The sequence below is a fragment of the Athene cunicularia genome (assembly GCF_003259725.1).
Source record: "Athene cunicularia isolate RWA chromosome 12 unlocalized genomic scaffold, athCun1 chr12_part1, whole genome shotgun sequence".
Lineage (NCBI taxonomy): Eukaryota > Metazoa > Chordata > Aves > Strigiformes > Strigidae > Athene > Athene cunicularia.
In genome coordinates, this window is record NW_020799116.1 from 3745790 (window position 1) to 3766674 (window position 20885).

The 20885-nt window shown below is 35.0% G+C and overlaps 1 protein-coding gene across 4 annotated transcripts in view; it reads right to left on the bottom strand.

Moving 5' to 3' along the window:
* The window catches only part of C12H3orf67 (chromosome 12 C3orf67 homolog), an 81850-nt gene that overhangs the window by 31078 nt on the left and 29887 nt on the right, over positions 1 to 20885 (bottom strand). For 3 of the 4 annotated variants that reach the window (XM_026857715.1, XM_026857716.1, XM_026857718.1), the window contains exons 8-14: positions 19730 to 19894; positions 15707 to 15843; positions 14360 to 14540; positions 13662 to 13808; positions 8377 to 8708; positions 3046 to 3460; positions 2359 to 2363 (exon numbers count right to left, since the gene is read on the bottom strand). In XM_026857715.1, the coding sequence (XP_026713516.1) occupies positions 2359 to 2363; positions 3046 to 3460; positions 8377 to 8708; positions 13662 to 13808; positions 14360 to 14540; positions 15707 to 15843; positions 19730 to 19894 (1382 nt within the window). The remainder of the gene's footprint in view (positions 1 to 2358; positions 2364 to 3045; positions 3461 to 8376; positions 8709 to 13661; positions 13809 to 14359; positions 14541 to 15706; positions 15844 to 19729; positions 19895 to 20885) is intronic. The other variant, XM_026857717.1, reaches the window with a different exon arrangement.

Sequence of the window (20885 nt, forward strand, 5' to 3'; positions counted from 1 at the left end):
AAATCTAACACTTCAAAAAACTTAATTTCAATCCAACTAGGTAGCCTATATTTAGTTATGTTTTACAGCACGAAGTTGATCACTGCATTATAACGCTGATAACACCTTTTAGGAAAGTAATCAACATATTTCATTTCTTATGGACAAATAGACTACAGTTAAAATTAGTCATAAACATAGTTGAAATTTAAGTGGAACAATTTTCCAAAACTGAAAAGTATCAGGAAAGAAGGGAGGAACACATTTAATCACAAAAATGTGAATAATTACCGGAAACTAGCAAAAAAACATTCCTACAGATAAAACTAGGAGGGAAAGAGAATGTAAAATGTAAACAAATTTTATTATACACTTACAGACTGATACAAGGATATTAACATATCTAAGAAACAGAGAATCAGATCATCAGTAGCAGCTGGGGTTTTCCTATGACTAAAAATTACAAAAATACCTACCTTACTTCTTCCCAAATACAAAAGAACACATGCATTGAATTCTTCTACATTTTCTACACCACTAGTGGCAATTCTACTGCCTTTTCCAGATACTAAATACACTGAACATATGCTGCTGTTGGTAGGATTTTCTTTCCTTTTAATTTTTTTTTCTTTATTGTCTTTAAGATTACCAGCCACAGATATTTTTCATCACCATAAGGTCTCAGCACTGCTTCTAATTTTCACTTGCATTACTGTATTTCATTGACATTGCTTCCCCCTAATCTGCTGCCTTCCCCAAGGAAACAGACTCCACATTCTTCGTGGAAAAGGATCTTCTCTTTTCCTGATAAAAAGTGCCTTTACATAATCCAGTAAGCTACTTGTAGAATGCAGGAGGAGATTTCTAGAACCCTCAATCAGAGAGACTATCTCAGAGGATTGTGAGATACATAAAATCCAACCCCTACAGTTGGGGTAGGACCAGTACTGAAAGACACTCATTTCACAAAAAAGCACTGAAGCATCAGTGGCATGGTGGTATGTGCATTTCTCTACCAAAGCTACACAGCAAAGCTGAACATATGCTTTCCTAGACACTATTCTTTAATCTGATGCCCAGTTTGGATTGCTCTTCCTAGCTCAATGCCCAGATTTCCACATCCAAAATTAGCTGCAGAGTGGTTCACCCTCAGCAGCTGCAGCAGCCAAAAGTAGGTAGGTGGCACCGTTCAGCACAATGACCTTGCCCCAGCAGTAGCAGCCTTGTCCCATTGAAAGGGTCACTCCTGCTTCCCCTTTCACAGATCCTGCCCAATGAAGTAACTAAAACGAACTGTATCAACGAGTAACAGAACTGTTATGGACTAAAATGCCCAATAGCAGACGACAGCACATCCCCCTGACCAGAATGGTGACTGTGGTATCCTGTACCAGATGAGACAAACTACAAGGACAGAAAACACAATAATGATGGAAGATGTCCATTTCCTTCATGCAGCGAGGTATACGTCATGTAGCAAGACATTACTGTATGTAAATTTTTTCGAAGAATATGTAACTGCTTCACAGAGTCACAAAAAAGAGAAGCTTCTTTTGGTTCCCAGCAGTGTACAATGCCTGGATCAAAATATTACTATCCAAAAAGCACTCTTAATTAATGATCATGCAGTAGCTAAAATTCAACATCCTTGGGTAAAAGTGACAAAAAAAATTTCACAAAACAGCAATCCTGGGACTAAACACCATAAACCCCTTGACCTGTAGAAGAGACAATTGCAGGGAAATATGATATACAGCCATCAAAATAGTAAGTGGCAGAGGTAAGAACAGTAATAATTAAAAAAAATATTATTCATGATTTCTTATAACAAACACAAGAATGAGAAAGCACCAGGAATGAGAGAGTGCATTCAAAACAAATAAAAGGAGATACATATTTTTAACCACAAACAGCAAACTCTGAAATTCACTGTCACCACGCAAAGGCCGTACAGATACAAAAAAGCAGTTACACAAACCTGTGGGAAAAAATTCCACCAACAGTTATTTACCACAAAGACAACACCTTTCACTGAAGAAACTGCTAAGCTGTCGACTGCTGGAAGGAAGCCTGCAGGGCATGCTGGCGAGGTACTGCTGGATGTTTGCTCTGTTTTTTCCCTAGCCATCTACAGGTGCCCGCTGCTGGATGGGAGATGCTGGCTATGTGAATCTTTGGTCTCACAGGATATTATCTGACATCTGAAAAAAAGATCTCTGAAGTCTGAGGAAGAAGTTTGGCCTGTTCCACTCCCAGATGCTCAGGAACAAATCTAATCTACTCATAATTCATTTAGAGAAGAGGTCACACGTTAAAAGATACGGATCTGCAGTAATTCTAAACCCAAGAGAATTATAGCCAAAAACCTGGAACAGTAACATACTACCTCATTTGTGATTTACAGAATACACTTGATTCTTAAGCTCCAGTTCCTGATTCAAAGCACATCATTATAAGCTGAAAAGACAAGAATTAGCTATTAGGAAATATTTAAGAATATAATTAGCTTCAGACAAACTTGGTTTTTGAATTACTGAATGTTTCCACAAGGAGAATCCAGAAAGAAAAAACTAGGAATAAAACAACACTTCAGTGAATATAACAATTCCTTTAGTAGCCTGGCAATTAGCCTATGACACAGCCCTACTGCTGCCTCTCAATCACAGAATTTATTATTTTTCAGGGCTGTTACGGAGAGACTATGAAGTACCTAGATTAAGGCTCTTTCTATTCAGTTGCTAATATATCAAAGTCTGTCAATCTTCCTTTGTTACTTTTCAGCCCAAAACTACTACCTAACTTACGTATTTCCAAAATGTGAATTACTCAGCGACACCTCTTTTTATCTATAAACCTCTGTGATTTCTGCTTTATTCGGAGTACCATTTTGTGTGCCACAAGAAACTACAAAATCAACTTTCAACAGACTGAGGTCAGTAAATACTGTGATGATGAAACCAGAATATATCTGGATGAAAGATGTATTATTTTTCACTTCATGCAAATGAGTATAATATAGCTCCTTTATACAACCTAATAATTTAATTTCAAAGTAAAAATCACTTACATGAGCCTGTGTTGTCAGACATGAATTTTCTCTTGAGATTTTCTTGAGAGAATTTTTACTGATGGATCTTTTTAACTGACCAGAAACTCCTTCATATCTTTCATTTTCTTTAGATTCATTTCGAATTACTTTAAAGAATTCAGATTTACTTTCAGGTGGAGAAAGAGAAAGGGTAGGCTTTAAGCTTCTCTGAGAGCTAACAGAATCTGGTTTTCTCATAGTGGAACTCTGTGGTTTTGATGAGACAGTCTCTTCGAGGTTATGTTTGCTGTGTCCCTTATTCCTCCAGTATTCATTTCTTGATGACATCCTCTTTGATGGGATCTCTTTAAAAACTGCTGAATCAGATGTTCCTTGCCTGCTGTGGCTGATCTCAAGGTTCTCTGTACTCTGGATGAACTCACTGTTGTCATCCTAAATTTAGGAAATAAAGCAATAGCAATTCCCTCTCATCATCACGCAATACAGTTTTACATAACCTTAAAATTTTAAAATTACTCTTTAATTTCTGCTGCCTAATCCTGAATTTGCAAGGATTCTGAAAACCAGCTGCTCTTGATGGCAACTACAGTGAGGATATCATAAACATATTCTTACATCTCAAGTAGTAAAAAGCAGAAGGTATAGAAAGAGGAGGAGAGGAGACAAGATTACACTTTTCAAAATGTTGGCTTAAATTTAGAACGCTGGTAACCTCCCAGACCTGTGTGTTACATGATAATCATAACTTCAATAAAATTTATTACAACTGTAAACCAAAAGTATGCAAAAGGTCTACAACAATGTCTTTCAATGGAATTATTAATATTCTGTATTTTCACATTGCATCTTCATCTTGCATGTAGAAGGAATAACCCCTGCTGAGATCACTTTGCTCATCTCTGCTAATATAATTGAATACCGTATTCAGTACCATTTGAATATAATTTAAGAATTTGGAGGTTATTTTGTTAACCTTTTATTCACGCTTCTAACAATGTCTGCAAAACATCCCATGAAGCAAGTGTATGATGTTCACTCATAACAACATGATGTATAATATTCATCATAACAACAAACAGCAAGTCTGAACATATGGAACAAAAAATAATGGTGAAGCACATCTAGTGCTTGCCTCAGTGTTGTTATTTTCAAGAAAGGATGAAAGAGGCCTCATCTTCATCTCGTCCTGCTGGTCCTCTGCCATATGCTACCACACTGGCTGTAAGGCAACATACATTACAAGATTCAATAAGACACTGAAATATCATCTTCAGTAGGCCTCTCATAGCCAGGGTGCAGTCCTACTGCAAATTAAAGTGATTCAAACTCATTACTGACTTCAGTGAGTCCAGGACAGGATTACACAGAACAAAATGCACGTTCAAGAAAAGAATCCCTCAATTTTATTAATGATACACGTTTTGGAAGTTTAGGATTCCTTCACTTAGTAATTTCCTTGAAACACAAAACCATATTTCCCTATTTTTCCGTGGATTTTTATTTCCCATAAATTATCTTAAAATCTGTGCTGGGAACCCATTTTAAATTAGGCTAATTTTCCCTACACGTTAGAGATAAATGGACAATGATTTATCTGAAGCTTAAATCCCTCCCATCTTTCCATGTCTCTTCAGCCATACATACTTAGCTTCTAGAATAATTTCTTAAATCAGTAAAGTTTGCTTGGTTAACTATAGTGCAACATACGTAAAATGAAGATGAGAATGATTTTCCTGAGGAATGAGCACTTCCACTCATGTACTGTATTCTTTAAAGGAAGGTGCAGATGGACAGTTCTGGATACATAAAACTGATTGCTCTTGCTGGGTTGTAATTTTAAAATCATTCTAATGACTCTAGGGGGCCACCTACTAGGAGCAGATGGGATACAATCCCTTTGTTTGCTGAGCCTTAACACTGAGGTATCAGAGTGAAATTATCTATCAGCCTTTTTAAGGGTCCATTATTTAATTTTATTCCTTTATTCTTTTAATTGTATAAGGACAGACAAATTCTCAATTTCTTCACTGAAGGCTTCTCCGATGAACTCGCCTGTTACACTTAAACCAGCATTTTTGACAGCACTGTGTGACAAGTGGTCATACCTGCTACAGCCACACAACTCTTTCAGTCAGCAAGAGTTCTTGGTTTTGCTCTGGGTTTGACAGAATCTGTAAATGCTGCCATGACAAGTTTAATTATACAAAGTCTCTAATGGAAATTTGAGTTGAAAGCATGGACATTCATATAATTACAAAATAAGTCACTTGATGGTGAATGGTTCCAAGAGAAGAAGCAATTTTTATCCTTTACTGATTATTTAACTCTTGATAATTGAATAACAGCATCGAACTATTTCAGTGACTAATTAGTAACCACTAAAGGGAATTTATAAATACTTGCAGTTTTCAGTTTGCAGGCTGAAACATTTCCTCCCCAAAAGTCAAAATTACATAAACTATATAATTCTAGCACAATTATTGTGCATATTTTGTGGCTCTCAGTATATGCAACATAGAGTCTGTGTTCCCTTACTTGAAATTTATCCTGATGCAAAACATGTCTCATATTTTACAATTAAGTACATATTTTTTGTGGATAACAGTGATTTTCCACAGATTTAATAAATAAGTACATAAATCTCCTTTGCAGCTCCATTAACTTCAAATGTAGACTAGGAAGAAACAGATTTTGATTGTAATTTTTAAATTAATGATGCAGTGACATAAAAAACTCAAGGAAAACTTTTGGACTTTTTACCAATCTGAGATATTTAAACTACAAAGATATGCTCATGTGTTGTTGGGTTTTTTTGGTTTTTTTTTTTTTTTTTCAATTAAAACGAAGTTTTACTTATATTTTCCAAGAGAAAGTCAGTTTAGGCCTACATGCAATTACTTAAATTGTAGTTTGAGATGTCTTCTTTGATATAATTCAAAAGAGTGCACATATCCATGTGTGTTATACACAATGTATGTGAATTTCAGAGAAAGATGTAATATAATAATCATGAAAACCAGTAATAGTGTGAAAACCTGTAACTATGTAGCTTATGTACATGCAAGATTAACACGTTTTTAAAAAGCACTGCAAGATTCAGCACAATTTATCGTCATACAAGTGAAGTAAACTTGGAAACATGTTATGGTTGGGCTAAAAAATGTTGGTAAATTTGCAATGATACTTTAAACCATGGTGAAATAGATACTATTAAGTTAGCAGTCTTATGTTCAGCTATCAGAATCCTCCTTCCTGTATTTTTAGTGCTTGGAATAAAACTGTTTTCTAATTTACTTCAGTAATGCAAATTCAGTAATCTGAATATTAAATATGTATCCAGATTATCAGTATAAAGCTGACTTCAAGAAGCTACACAGAATGTATCTGTACAAGGAAGAGGATGAATATGGGCAAAATATGACTGCTAAGTAATTTGTTGGTTCAGTGACTTCTTTCACATGAAAGAAAGGCTTAACTATGAATTACTAATGTAGTGGTTAGTCTGAGAAAAAAAACACCTCTGGATAATTTGTTAGCATGCTCTAATTTGTTTAATGTAATTATCTTCTAGCTTTGTAAGTCTAATGCATATCAGCACTGCAGCTGGAGATATTTAATGCAGTTAGCATCCAAAGGTAATGAATGAAACAAAGGCTGTTCCCTAGCACAACTCTGGCACGTAGTCAAAGAAAAAGTTCTTAGTTTATATAATACCTTACATCTTTCTAAACAAGATAGAGAGCCTCCATCAGTCTATCTTGCATCAAACTCTAGAATGGCCATGAATGTTGTGCCCTGATGTTGTTCTTGTGCTGTAAAAGCTGGAGTACTTGGCTACTGCTTTCTCTGTGCACTTGGCACTGGATCTCTGGGGTAGAATGATGGCATGGAAGGTTAGCTATCTTCAGTAAGGGCTTAAGCACCAGGAAAGTTTAATGATTAATTTAGTTTTTGATTAATTTATATAAATTTGTCTTGCTTTATAGTTCATCAGTTAAGTATGCCATATGCACTGAGTTTTGAAACACATTTTATTTTCACTCACTTATCACAGCACGGCCTTCATTGTTTAGTACCACTTCAGAAATTTCTGTTTGCCATTTTTATACTGCTTTGGAGATGTATCTTTACAAAGGACTTTAATGACTCCTGCCTGCACCCCTACTCAAAAAAAAAGGCAATCAAATTGGAAACTATGAGTAAATGACAGTGCTGTAAAGCTTCCATGATCCTTATGTTATGGAAATATTTTCTTAATGTAGCTTCTGCAGTAACCTCTCTGGCTTTTCATAAGCATAACACACAAAGAAATTCTTTGAAATCCATACAGTTCTATATCATCAGAATGGTATCCCATGGTATCCCATATAGCACTGCTCATGAACTTGACTAAAACTGATTTAATTATGAAAATCTGGAACTTTGAAATAACAAAGTCTTAATAAAGAATACACTGCCCCAGATAATGAGAAAACCCCCAAAACTACAGAAAAAAACCTGATTATATTTCTTATAATTAGCATCAGCAATTTGGTTTCTCAAAAATACAGAATATAGAGCAATTAAGTTCAGTCCATCTTACTATTATGTAACATGGTTGCATTTTATTTCTCAGCTATGAGGAACAGATTAGAATGCTAAGAAACAGATTTTATTAAAACTTTAATACACTAGAATGTTCATAAAGGTAGAAACTTTTAGCAGTTACTGTAATGTACAGTGTAACTATTCAGTGCATTGACAGTTTGGTGAATTTCTATATAGTATCAGCTGATACATTTGTTAAAAAATATTTCTTTCATTAATTTTATTGCTGAAATATTTCCACATTGCAAAAGAATTAAAGTTAGTGATGCTGACACAGCTCAGATGAGATATAAAGCAGAAATACCAATAATCAAATGACATTAAAAAGCTGAAATTTCTTAATTCACTTTCAACAATGTTGGTGAGCAAAACAGCCCCTGCTTACAGTTTTAAAAGGCACAATGAAGCCTTATTTACTGCACTCTTGCTCAACCATAACAGACTTCCAGCTCGCTCAGATCTATGATGCAGGCTTTCCTGAAATCTTTTTTGTTGTAATGATGCACGATACTCCTATCTCTCTGTTAGCACAGGGGCTGACAGAGAGTTAGCTTTCTTTTGTCCACTTGTACAGAGCGTATACCTGCATTTTCACTCCTGTATCCAGTTAGACACAGCAACCTGACAAAGACAAATCTACCTGTAGGTGTATGGGGAAAAGATGATTTATCCTCTCTGTCTAGCTTGAGGACAGAATCTCATCCTAGGAGTTTTAGGATGAAAACTACTTTATCAAGAATTACATGTACAAAGTGGCCTACCTTTTCACTGCTGACAGCTCCTTGAAAGTTATCTTCAGTTTGGATTTTCTCATGTACACCATTACTGTCTTGCTTCAAATCCAAAGGGAAAATGCAACATTCTGGAGATGTATTTGGAGACTTCCCGTGAGGAGCTGATTGAGGTCTTGATGAAAACGTGAAAAACTCTTTCTCATTCACTTGGTGATCACCTGTTTCATCGCTGTGATGTTCAACAGAGGCATTCTGTGGTGAGGTTAAATTATGGCAGGCTGAATCTTCAGTAGCTATGGAGTGCTCACTTCCATCCAGCTGAACACTCTCACTGAGACTTTCTGGAAACACCCATTCATCTGAAACGTACAATGTTTATTTTAATGCCAAATATGTAAATTGTATGTTACCCTGATCACTGTCCTTTTCTCTGGAAGTTGTACAGCAAAGTAAGTTTTTCTGATATGGAAACATTCTGCTTATCAGATTTATAGAGCTGGAAGAGTGATGAGCATGCAGTGAAAAAGATCAGGCTGCTTTCTAAGTCAGGCAAGGTTAATCAAAACATTTTCAGATCACAGGTCAAAAAATCTGCAGGCTACGATATACGACATGCAAGCCTGCAATTTGCAAATCTGAAATTATTTAGCTGAGAAGATTTCAAACTGTTCAACTGAGTTTCATTCTAGGAAAACATAATTTTATTAAATTTGGCTATTGATCTTTTTCTATCGGCATTTTTTATGGCTGACATTTAAAAAAATAATCACATATCGTTGGTGGAAAGTTCATAATATTGCAATCTGCTGCTTTTACATTGCTGAAATTCTACAATTTCTTTTATGTCCAGAACTTATGGTTTAAATCTCAATTTCAAACTACAGCTCCGATGAAAAATAGCGTGACATGAAAAATGTATGAAGATATCCGTTTCACCAAGTTTCCCTGAATACAGGCAGTGCTAATCTGCCAATTTTAAAACAAACAATAAACTACACAAATGGATTTAAAGATTGAGTGCACCAGATAAACATGAAAAGGCCATTTTTATACTCTTATTGTTAACTTATATTTTACTGTTTGGAATGATGGTATAGAAAAAAATGTCAATTTGATTGATTAAAACCAATCTCAAATAGCATCCGAGAAAAGGAGAATTGCTCAAGTATGCAATACTCCCTTATCTTCATTAAAGGTAGTGTGGTGTGGATTATTCACTAGATCTTGAAACTTTCTGGCTCCATAAAACAAAGTTACCACCAACCGTATTACAAAAGCCTCAATAAAAAGAATACTAAAAATGTAATAATAAAGTAGCACTGCAATAATAAAATGCTTGTCATCACAGAAGACGGTAAGTTTATTATGGTATTCTATTGGTTTTAGTTTTGTTAGAGATAATTATCACTTCAGGCAGATTCAGCTGCTTTGGGGGAAGGAAAGGGAAGTCTGAATCACCACAAATGAAAGCAAAAGAAAGAAGAATGAGATGCCAAGGAGAAACAGTTGTCTTCTTACTGGGTGGCTTTGATTTTTCCAGTTTACTGAAGACAGCTAGTAAAGTTATCAAACTCCAGTTAATATCCTAAACCATAGTTTGTACTAGGAACCAGTGAAAAGCAGGGACTTAACGCATCTTGTACATTGATGGCTTGCACCTACTTGTTCCAGAAGAGACTATTTTTCAGCCTCTACATGAAGACCATCTATAGCCAGAAGTCCCAAAGCTTTTCAAGCAAACTCTTTTTATATTAGATAATCACGCTGGTTTAACAACAATCTAGTAGATCTATTATACATTTAAAAAGTTTATTTTGTAAATATATTAATACCTCTCCTTGCTTTTAATTAGTAAAAGACATGAAAGATGAACATGTAAGTAATGCCATTTATTTTACAAATATTTTGAACTATTTTTTTCAAGAGCCTCAAGCAATGAGTGACTATTCAAAGCTTAAGTACCACCGTTCATTTGTGTAAACCCAATGACCTTTTGTTCTGATCAATGACTACAGTTTTTTCAAAGGAGAATACTAGAGTGGAATTCTCCTGTATTTGATCACTCAAGATTATCTCATGCTCTCTGATAACATATTTTTCTTAATCAGGCAGTTGGAATTACATGTGAAAATCTGTACATGAATAAAAAACCTGAAATCATAAGCGAAAACACAATATTAATCATGAACTCACATTTCACAGGTTTTATGATTTCACTATATTTTAATATCTATGTGAGCTGCATTTTTAAAGTAATCATTTCCCCTATATTAATGAAATGAAAGAGGGATCTTCTCATTCACTTTTTATATGAAGCTGTACACAGTGTTAGCCTGCTCAAGAACAAAGACTCAGGAACTTTTTTTCCCCAGCTGATTTTGTGATCTAACACGATTAAAAAATTTGCACTAAATCAGTATTTTAAAGTGCTCAATCAATCGTCCAATAGGAATCTGGCCCCCCAAGCCTGAAATGGTTTTGAATGTCTTTGGCCCTAGAGATGTTGCACATTCGTAACTCCAGAGAGTGCTATGCAGAAATGCTACAAAAATATTAACTATTCCTAAACTTCAATTGGCTGGACAACAATCCTGTAGGTAAAGAGATCTTCTCCATAGCTATTCTGGATGTTAAGTCTAAAATGCTCCTCTTTTTTTTCCTAAGGCAATGACCTTAAAATTTTCAACTTGCTACATTTTTCAAAACAACAAAAAAATCTTCAAAATTTACCCAGCTAAGAAACTTTTTCATTTTTTTTGCAGTTTTTTCCTATCTCAGCACATCTTCTGACCAGTCTGGCACCCACCATTTTGCAGTTTAATCCAGACATGTTTTACGATGTTTCAATGGCAGTGGCTTGACTAAGACCAAGATGTGTAACACATATTTCTTTAGCATTGAGAAAGCCTTTTCCCCTGACACAAAATTAGATTTGACATGTATCATGCTGTCTTTGCAGTTTTTAAATATGCACTAACAGCTCAGACCACTGTAACGAGCCCTCTATGGTATGGTTATACTTTTAGTGTACAATCCACTTCATGAGAATCTGCTAATTCTTATGCACAAAGGAATGTGAATGAGTAGAGAGTAATGACTTAAGTTTTATTATGGCCTACTGACTTAGTAACAACCAACTTCCCTAACTGCAGTCTCACCTGTTCTATCCTCATTCTAGAATGACTTCTAATGCAGTTGCTGCTGTTTAATTTGCAGAGGTCATTACAGATTAAATGTGATAATGAATGCTGAAGCAAAAAAGGTGTTAAACCACTTGTTTTTTTTGAGATTTTAAAGTCTATTTTGAATGAAGTATCAAAATATGAAAAAAAAAAAAAGTAACAGATTTTTGTCAAGTGCTTAAAGAAGAGGAGGCAATTAGAAGCTGAAACTCCCGACTCCTACTTCTGGCTCTGCCACAGACATCCAAAAACTTCTTACACATCACTTTACTTACCATTGTGAGTAAAATGATGTCTTTACCCAGATCAAAAGTACTTCAGAAATATAAAGAACTACTTTAGTGTCTGTATAATATTTCGCCTGAAATTTATGCTTCTTTAGTCTAACCTTCTCTGTAAAGAACAACATTCATTGCCAGAGATATGGAAGAAATATACTTGGGTTAGTAATAACTTAAATGCAAATATTAGTTTATATAACATAGTACTTATTCTTAATGAAATATGCAGGGGAAAGACAGAAAAGTCTGTAAGGCTTTAAGATGACATTTTATGCTGGCTATGGAGTCCAGACACTTCTGTAACTTGCAGTCAGCGCAGCATTTTGTTAATAGCCTCACAACTGAAAGATATGGGGTGTTTTGGACCAAACCAAATTCCATTATCTCTCCACCACAAACTATAGTGAAATTTCTTTTTAACTCGGCATTTCAATGCCAATTGTAATGAATAATTTGGAGTATCTTCTTAGCAAAATATGCAAACTACTATGTAATCACAACACTGCAGCAAACAAGATAAATGCAAGAATGATCACCTAAACATCTAATTAGTTCTTCTACACAGTCAGACTTATGCTAAAGCTACTAATTGCAGCCTAACATTTTAATGAAGGTTTCAGCATTGCATAAATAAGACTGACAAACTATAAACAGTGCTCACTCATTTTATTTTTTCCCTTGCTTAAAAACAATTTACCTGGGTAAAGGTACTGCACACCTGCTACAGAAGGCATGCTGATTTGAGGTCTGTAATAAATCTAAAAGATATTATTATAAATAGCAGTGACTAACCTCTAAGGTAATAAGAATAACCACTTATGAAAGCTCCCCCCCCCCATGAAATTTATATTACTATTTACTCAAGCTAATGGCAGAACAAGTGCAGTACTGCCTCAAGATCACCATAGGATATGGATGCACAGAGCTTAAGAATACGAAATAGCTGGTGATAAGAGTAGTATATGATAGATTTTTGTTGACATAACTTGTTTTGACAACAGTATAAACGGGGAGCCAGAAACCATGTAAGCCTGCAGTTCTTGGGGAATGTGGTTTTGTTCCAATGACTTGTCATGGGTATATGCACATTAGCACTTTATCAGAAGTGTCAGGACTATGCTGTTGGCTGAGTCATCACCACTGAACCAAGCTTGTGGTTGTTGACTATGGGGCAAGATCAGTTGTTGGGAATTTCCTGACTAGAACATCAATCCTGAGGTTTATGTTGTTACAATCCTGACAGTGTGCATGAACTGCAGCTACAACACAAGTTATCACAGAAATAATAATTTCTTTGCTTCTATTAGGAAGGTATTTGTTTTTAAAATGTGAATGAAAATGTGAAATAGTTTGGTAAGAAATGGGTAGAAGTGTTTTTGTTCTCTCATCTGATAGTGTCGGTGTACACTTCCTTCTGTAAATGATTGGTACAGTATTTTATGCAGATGTATATGTTGAACGGTGTTAATTTTATTTACAATTATTAGGTTCCTCATTTTTTGTTATATGTTTCTCATGTTTCTGCTTTTGAATTTCCCCCCTTCTCTGTGAACTTTTCCTCAAAGAATGCCTATCATTCTCTGAGGTCAAGTTTAGCCCAGCCTGAAAGCAGTTCAGAACAGAGCACAGAAGAGGACTTTCCTTGCAGAGGCTGCCTATAGGAAGCTCTTCAACACAGCTGAACCTAGTCCTACAGGGTAAAGCAGCCATTAAGACATCTACATATATTTAAACATTTTCATGTATTGAAAAGAAACTGAAATCTGGAAAATATGGGAAAAAAAGAGGTTTGGAGGATCTACCATGCCACACAACTGAGATGTAAAATAACATAAAATGATGACCATACCACCGGTTATCTCCCATGTGGTTTTGGCTGCATTTTTTAGAGATAATCTTCTATGACTGTTCTTGTCTGCTGATGGTCCTTTTGGTGAGGAAAACTGAAAATCTGCTCTTTCACTCTCAGAGGTTTTCTTAGTCAGAATTGCAGGGTCTGAAATACAACCCAGAAGCTTATGAAATGCCTGTGAACAGTCACATTGTGTGCTTTTCTTACTTGAGGTACGGAAAAACAGCATACGGAGCATTGTCCTGGCATACAAACATCTTCCAAGCAGCATGGGAATCTTGTAGGTCAGCAGGAATATGACAGTCAGAAGAAAGTAAAAATTTAACACTAGGTATAGAAGAAGGGCAAACTACAGAAGTTATAAAACAGAGGCTTGCAAAAGTCTGCAAAATAATAAAGAACCACTACCATACTCCAGTTATATACACAGTATGAGAAAAAGCAGAATATGTGTATAACCCGTGGCTACTGCCAGCAGGTGGTGACTCCTGGCCCAAACACTTGCAATACGAATACCTGCAGAGAGAATGAGCATTTATTCAAGCTCGTACAGGAGAATAAGCCATGATTTAATATAAATGCCTCTAGTAATTAACAAGGAAGATAAAGGATTAGAAAAAACAGGGAATTAACTCTTAAGTTCTGAAGTCAGAATCATGCAAAAATTTTGGCAGTTCTTTGCTTTACGCTCTTACCATTTTGACATACAGCTTTTGTTGTCTGGTGAATATTTCTTTTGCTTCCTTGCTCTAAAGAATCATTGCGTGGTGAGAACGACAGCTCCAGTCTCTCAATGTCTTGCATGGATTCAGTTCCCTTTCCTGAACTTTGAAGTTGGCATGATCTATTACTTTTGCTGCCCCAGGTCTTTGTTACCTTGAAAGACACGCTTTTCTTAGTGAAAGACAGAAATGTAACAGCTTTCAAAATACTCAAATTAAGCTTATTTTCAAATAAATGTTTCTAAATATTTTTTTTTAATATTATCTTTTCAGGAAACTTTTTGGTAGGTACAGTTGTGGTATCTTCAATCTTTAACAACAGGCAGGGCTTTTTTCACTGAGTGAAAGGAAAACAAGGCAAAGAAAATGAAAGAAATTCATTATCTGGATAAAAACCACAGTGAAACTTGTGGCTATTCTAGACCTCAGGAGTCATTTCTTCTTTGGATAAAGGAATTTCATTTTGCATCTTAGCTTTCAACTGCCTTCCCACAGAAGAGTCTACTTCCTTTGGCTGGATACTTTATTCACGGTGTTAAGCTGGGAACTGTGGTCCCTACCAAATTCCTAAAACCTGCATTTTGTTTGCGGGCAGAGAGAGACCAGTTGTTTTCCCTGGCATTGTTATTGATAGCATCACATAAGCTACCGTATGGATGACTATCATGCACTTAGAGCATACCAAAACACATGATTTCTGCTTTGCATCATAGCTGTCATCATGAGGGAGAATATTTACACACACACACACACACACACACACAAATTTCAGAAGTCTAGAATAAAAAAATTCAGAAAAATAAGAATGGTAAGAAATCAAAGAGTAATTTCAGTAGGAAGAGACCTCTGTAGGCCTAATGCTGAAATCAAATCAGTCTGTTCCAATCAAGTTTTGTTATCTTTCAAAGTTCTGAAATTCCAGTCTCCCTGTGACCTTGTTCCAGTACCAGTACTGAACCACTTCACCGTTATACTGTCAGAGCTCTCCTGTAATCTGGGCCTGCTGCCTCCGGTCCTTTCACTGCACCTCTTAGAAGAATCTGGGCTTGTCTTCTCTACAACCCTGCATTAGTTGAAAATAGCAACTAGATTCTCCCTTAGTCTTCTCTTCTGTGGGCTGAACAAACCCATGTCATGTGCTGCAGCCAAAAAAGCATTTAACTTGCCCTCCACTGGATATTACACTGGGGGTCCACGACCAAAGTACTCCAGACACAGCCTCACATCAGTTTTGAAAAACACCTTTAATGTGACTCTTCTGCTTGTCAATCTCTACCTTTGTAGAGTGCCAGCAGTTTTGTTGTGATTTAGGCTCCCTACCTCTCCAGATACCTTTGTACTGACTCTTCTGTTTGAAGATGGAGGTGGCCCAAGGATCTTTGATCCAAAAGCAATATGTGATACATCCTGAGTTTTACTGCTGCGTATGTTGCCTTGTCTTCTATTAATCAAGCTACCTGAATTAAGAAAAATAATAGTTTTTAAAAAAATACAATACTTCCAAAGAATAAATATTAATACATTTTTTCAAATCAACTCAAATAAAAGAATTATAAATATGAAACATACATAAAAATTATGTTCCTTATGTTCAATCCCTAGAAATATGTAGGAATAGCAAATACACATTTTATATGAGTCACCATACAATCAAGAAACTTTTGGTCTATTATATAGATTTATTTCTAATCTCCTTGCTTTAAAGATTTATTTTAAAAGGGGCTATTTATAAGCACAAAAAAATTGGCTTGCATGATTTCTTTAGAACTTCAAGGAAAACCTAAAGTCTGACAGGAAGAAAAAACAACTCTAATTAATAAATAACAGAATAAGTAAATAATAACACAAGAAAACTGAGGCAAGACTGTTCAGGTATCATTCACAGCCCAGAGAACTATTTACGTGTAGCTTGCTTTTGAAATTACTGAATCTACTGTATTACCAGGGCTGAGCCCTAATATTGTAAGCACACTCTATTCCTGTTAAAATCTTCTCTGCCTTTCAGTATTTATTTTTTACTGTTTAAAAAGTAGATGTATTTTTATAATTCTTTTCAACCACAGAAAATGCCAGTCAGCCTGCAAGACAAAGTAAACACAGAATGCAGGTGAATCTGCTGAAAAAAAAAAAAAAAAATTAAAAGGGAAAGACAGTAAAACAGTAACATATTAATTTTATCACTAGGGACATATTAATTTTATCACCATGGTTGCAGAACTACATGTAATATCTATTTTCCTCTTTTTTAATTCTCCAAGACTGACAGTGAATTCTCCTTTCCAGAGATGATAAAAAAGGGTTTCTTCACATGAATTAACAGTTAAAATTTACAATGCCTGAAGATTTTTTCTTGCTACAACTTCAGTGTTAAATTCTTATCTCACTTTAGAGATCTGATACCTTCACAAAGCAATAAAATAAAAACAAAACATTTTGTCAATTCTTCTATTTTTTAGAGAATTATTTAAACTTATTTCTAGATCAGCTTTATTTCCAGTGTCTTCAAGGAAATGAAAAAAAAAGATCATGCATTAGCCACCAAATATCACTACTTACTGTACTAATAAGGACAAAAGAAGCCACTTTCTGCAATTACCTTCTTCCCTTTTTCCTGATGTGACATTTGTTTGCTAACAGCTGCCATTTCACAAGATTAGATGACCTGTCTTGGTTTAACATCAATTTCTTTAATTTGCTGATTACCTTGGGATGTTGTTAGCTCCAATTATAAAAGCTGATTTGCATGAAAATCTCTCTTTATGAGCACATTAATTGACTGCAATTAATTACCTACATCTACACATAACAGTGAGTTGATGGCATAATGAAATAATATGTATAATTAAAAATGGATGATACTAAAAATAATTTGGGCTTTTGATTATCAAGTAAACAAAAAGTTTAGTGGATAAAAAGAACATTTTCCAGTTAAGTACTTAAACACAGCAAAGCTTCCATTTTCAAGAAGTCCAGCTTCTGAAATTTGTAAAGCATGTCTGGAAGAGCACATGCTATGTTCATAAAATGAGATTAAAAATAAAGATTGAACCTTAAACTGAAGACATTTCATTTTCATGTAGGTCAGGGATGTTATCATTAATTATTTTACTATATATATGTACAGGCTATATATCTTTCTAGTCTGGACAATAAAACTTGAGCCTTGTTTTAAAAGAACATTCATTTTTTTATTTAGATATATCATTGACACGATTGTAGTTATTTAAGTTTTACAGTCCCTTGTATTCTGAAAATTCAGCCAAGTATTGATTTTTGAGTACAGTCACTGATAAACTGAATTCCAAAGTTTCCTCTGCTATTTCAAAAGCAAATTTAAAATCAAACTTCCTAACAGAACTTTGACTTGACTACTTGTAGGGCAATAATACTCTAAAAATATTATTTGCCCGTTAATATTACAAAAACGGTATTTGCATGTAAAAAAGCTGCATGTAGTTTAAATAAGTAAATGTATGAAGGGTCTTACTCTAAGCAAAAATTTTAAACCCCTCATTCATTTCAGCTGCTCTAGGACAAAGACTGCCTTTACTAATGAGGTATATCAAGACAGCAAAAGTTAACAACTTGAAAAAACATCAGCATGGTAGTTTAGTTTGGATGATAAAATCTTGGAGTTGCTTTTTTTCATATTCTTATAAAAGCAGAAGAAAATAAGTTTAAAAAGTATTTTCTTAAACCTTTCATATTATGAAGGTTGTTTTCAAAGAAATACTTTTTTCAAAGTTTATTTTTCTTTAGAGTTTCATGATATGCTACACCTTAAATACTATTGTTCATTGTAAAAGTCTCATCTCTTATAGCACTAAACTTCACCAGTAGTTATCTTTCTCTGTAATTTATCTTATTCTTTTGGTCAATACTTTGCACATGTATTTCCAGAGCATTTTAACAAAAATTGTGGAAATCATTATTCATCGAATCCAAACACTAAAGATAAGAATCCTCAAGACTGAGAAAGTACTAAAACCAGTGGAATAAAAATGTTATCTTCGTTACCTACAGCACCACTTCTAACATACCCTGCACTGATGAAGATGTACTGGAAATGGATTCTTTATCTAATTTGCTTGTTCAGACCCACTTTTAAGCTACTTCAGACCTACTTCCTTCTCAAAAGACGTTTTCCTACCTCGTTTTAGTATGATGAATCAATGACTCATAAAGGAGGAACACAGTAAGGGGAAAATGGAAAACTTCAAGACGTTGCAATTATTATATGGACCAAATTAGAGGCTTAGTCTTGTGTCTTCTACAGAAGCAAATAACATGAGAGTAGATGAAAAAGGGTGCCCATAAAGAGAGATTTCTGTATTTTTCTGTGCTTTAGCAGTAAGACATTTACGTACTTAAGTTTAAGCTGAAAATAACAATCGAGTCAACATTTTAAAAGGGGCAAGTTTATCAATTCTCTATGAAGGACATGAATCAGAACATACAAAATATTATGTCCTTCTGCTGTTGGTGCCCCCAGAGCTGGACCCAGCCCTGAAGGGGGGTCTCACGAGAGCGGAGCAGAGGGGGAGAATCCTCTCCCTGTACCTGCTGCCCACCCTGCTCTGGGTGCAGCCCAGCACACGGGTGGCTTTCTGGGCTGTGAGCGCATGTTGCTGGCTCATGGTCAGTTTTCCATCCACTAATACCCTGAACTCCTTCTCTGCAGGGCTGCCCTCAATCCACTCATTGGTCAGCCAGTTTTAAAGAGATATTAACTAGTTTGAATCAAAACATTAAGGACTATAAAGACATTTTCCTCAGTAAAATTTTACTAGTGACTTTACTGCAGGTAGGAAGCAATACAGTTTTAAAACAAAATAATAGCTTCAGTAAAAAAGCAGCCAACTGTCTGACCCAAGTCTATTTAAAGAAATTTCACATTCAAATCTTGGCATTTACTTCTACAGTTCAGTTTCTACTAATTCTTGGCTTACAAATGTTATGTGGACAGACATGCCAATGTAAATATATAAACACAGGAAGTGCTATTCTAGGACGAGCCAATAATCTGTCTAACATCCAGTTTCAAACAATGGCCAAAATAAAACACTTCAGAAATGGCACAAGATAATTTCAGTAGGGATTTATGAAAGAATCTGCCTTCAACCCTGTTCTTAGAGTAAGGTTGGAACTCAAGAGAAAGGTTTTGATCTCAAACTACAGAACAGACATGTGTCAATGTGCTCATGATATTACAGTTATGGAAGAGTTGTCATGTTTTATTTTCAAGACACTGGAACTCTTAACATGCACTTTGACAAACCCCCCCCATTATTTCTATGGATACTATATCAATAGTATTCACAATATTTTAATACAACAGAGTACCTGTTCCTTGCTCTGTTACTGGATATCTCCTGCATTTTACTTCTGCCTTATGAATTTTGGTCAGGTTCAGCAATTGTGTAACTTGTGGCACATCTGTATTTAGCTGGCAGGCTCGAGGAATAACATCTGTGGGCTCTTGTGGCATAAATGGAAGAGCACGCATATCTAAAATTAAGAAACAGAGGTTTTACTTCACTCCGATGACAAAACAGAATTAAATTTGACTTACCTTATTTGTTAGATTACATATATTTTAGTTCATATGGTTATAACAATTTAATAATTATAGTAATTTGAAAAATTTGCTGCAATTACTAATTTTTAAGACAATAAGCATGTCATTTTTAAATTATATTGTGTATTTTTTCAATCCAAAATATTTGAATACATTTAAACTAAGAAAAATGCACCAATGGCTGGTATGGCCATAGTAAATGAACTTCTTCGATTTGGCAAGTGAATAAGCAAAACAGAGTCACAAAATATATTTTTTTTAATTTTTAGTCTAACTTAGTTTAATTCTAATATGGATTTACTGATTTTCAGACAAAATGAACATCTGAAAATGGTATTGATGTCAGTGGGACTGAAGTATCAAATAGAGTCCCATTTATGCAAATACAGAATCTGACAAGCTTTAATTCCAAACTTTGGACACCATTACACTTTCATGATAAACTAAAAAACTGTCAAGCTATCTATTCTTCTGACACCAGGCACTAGTAAAATGTGATTTGATTGTCTCTGTTTTCCCTCTGATATCCAATACAGACTGAGTTTATGAAAGTTATTCTTTATGAAGAAAGGTACCCATAGTCAGAACCATTCCTGATGTTCTCATGCAAATCCATTCCAAATTTTATATGACTTGAATATAGTAAACTAATGAATATTAGCTTCTTTTCCAAGGGGAAAATATAATCCCCAAACCAAACATGAATAATGGATCAAGTATTGAGATCCTGATAGAAAAAATTCAAGTGTCCCATGTCGTATTTCAGTAGTCGACATACTTTTTCAAACATTTATTTACTGCTGTAAGTTGGTAAAATTAGTGATAAAACCCCCATATATAACCTTGGGATTGCTATGGAAACCAGAAACTAGGTATATATCAAGCTTATATGCCTCAATATCATAGGGCAGAGAAGATAAA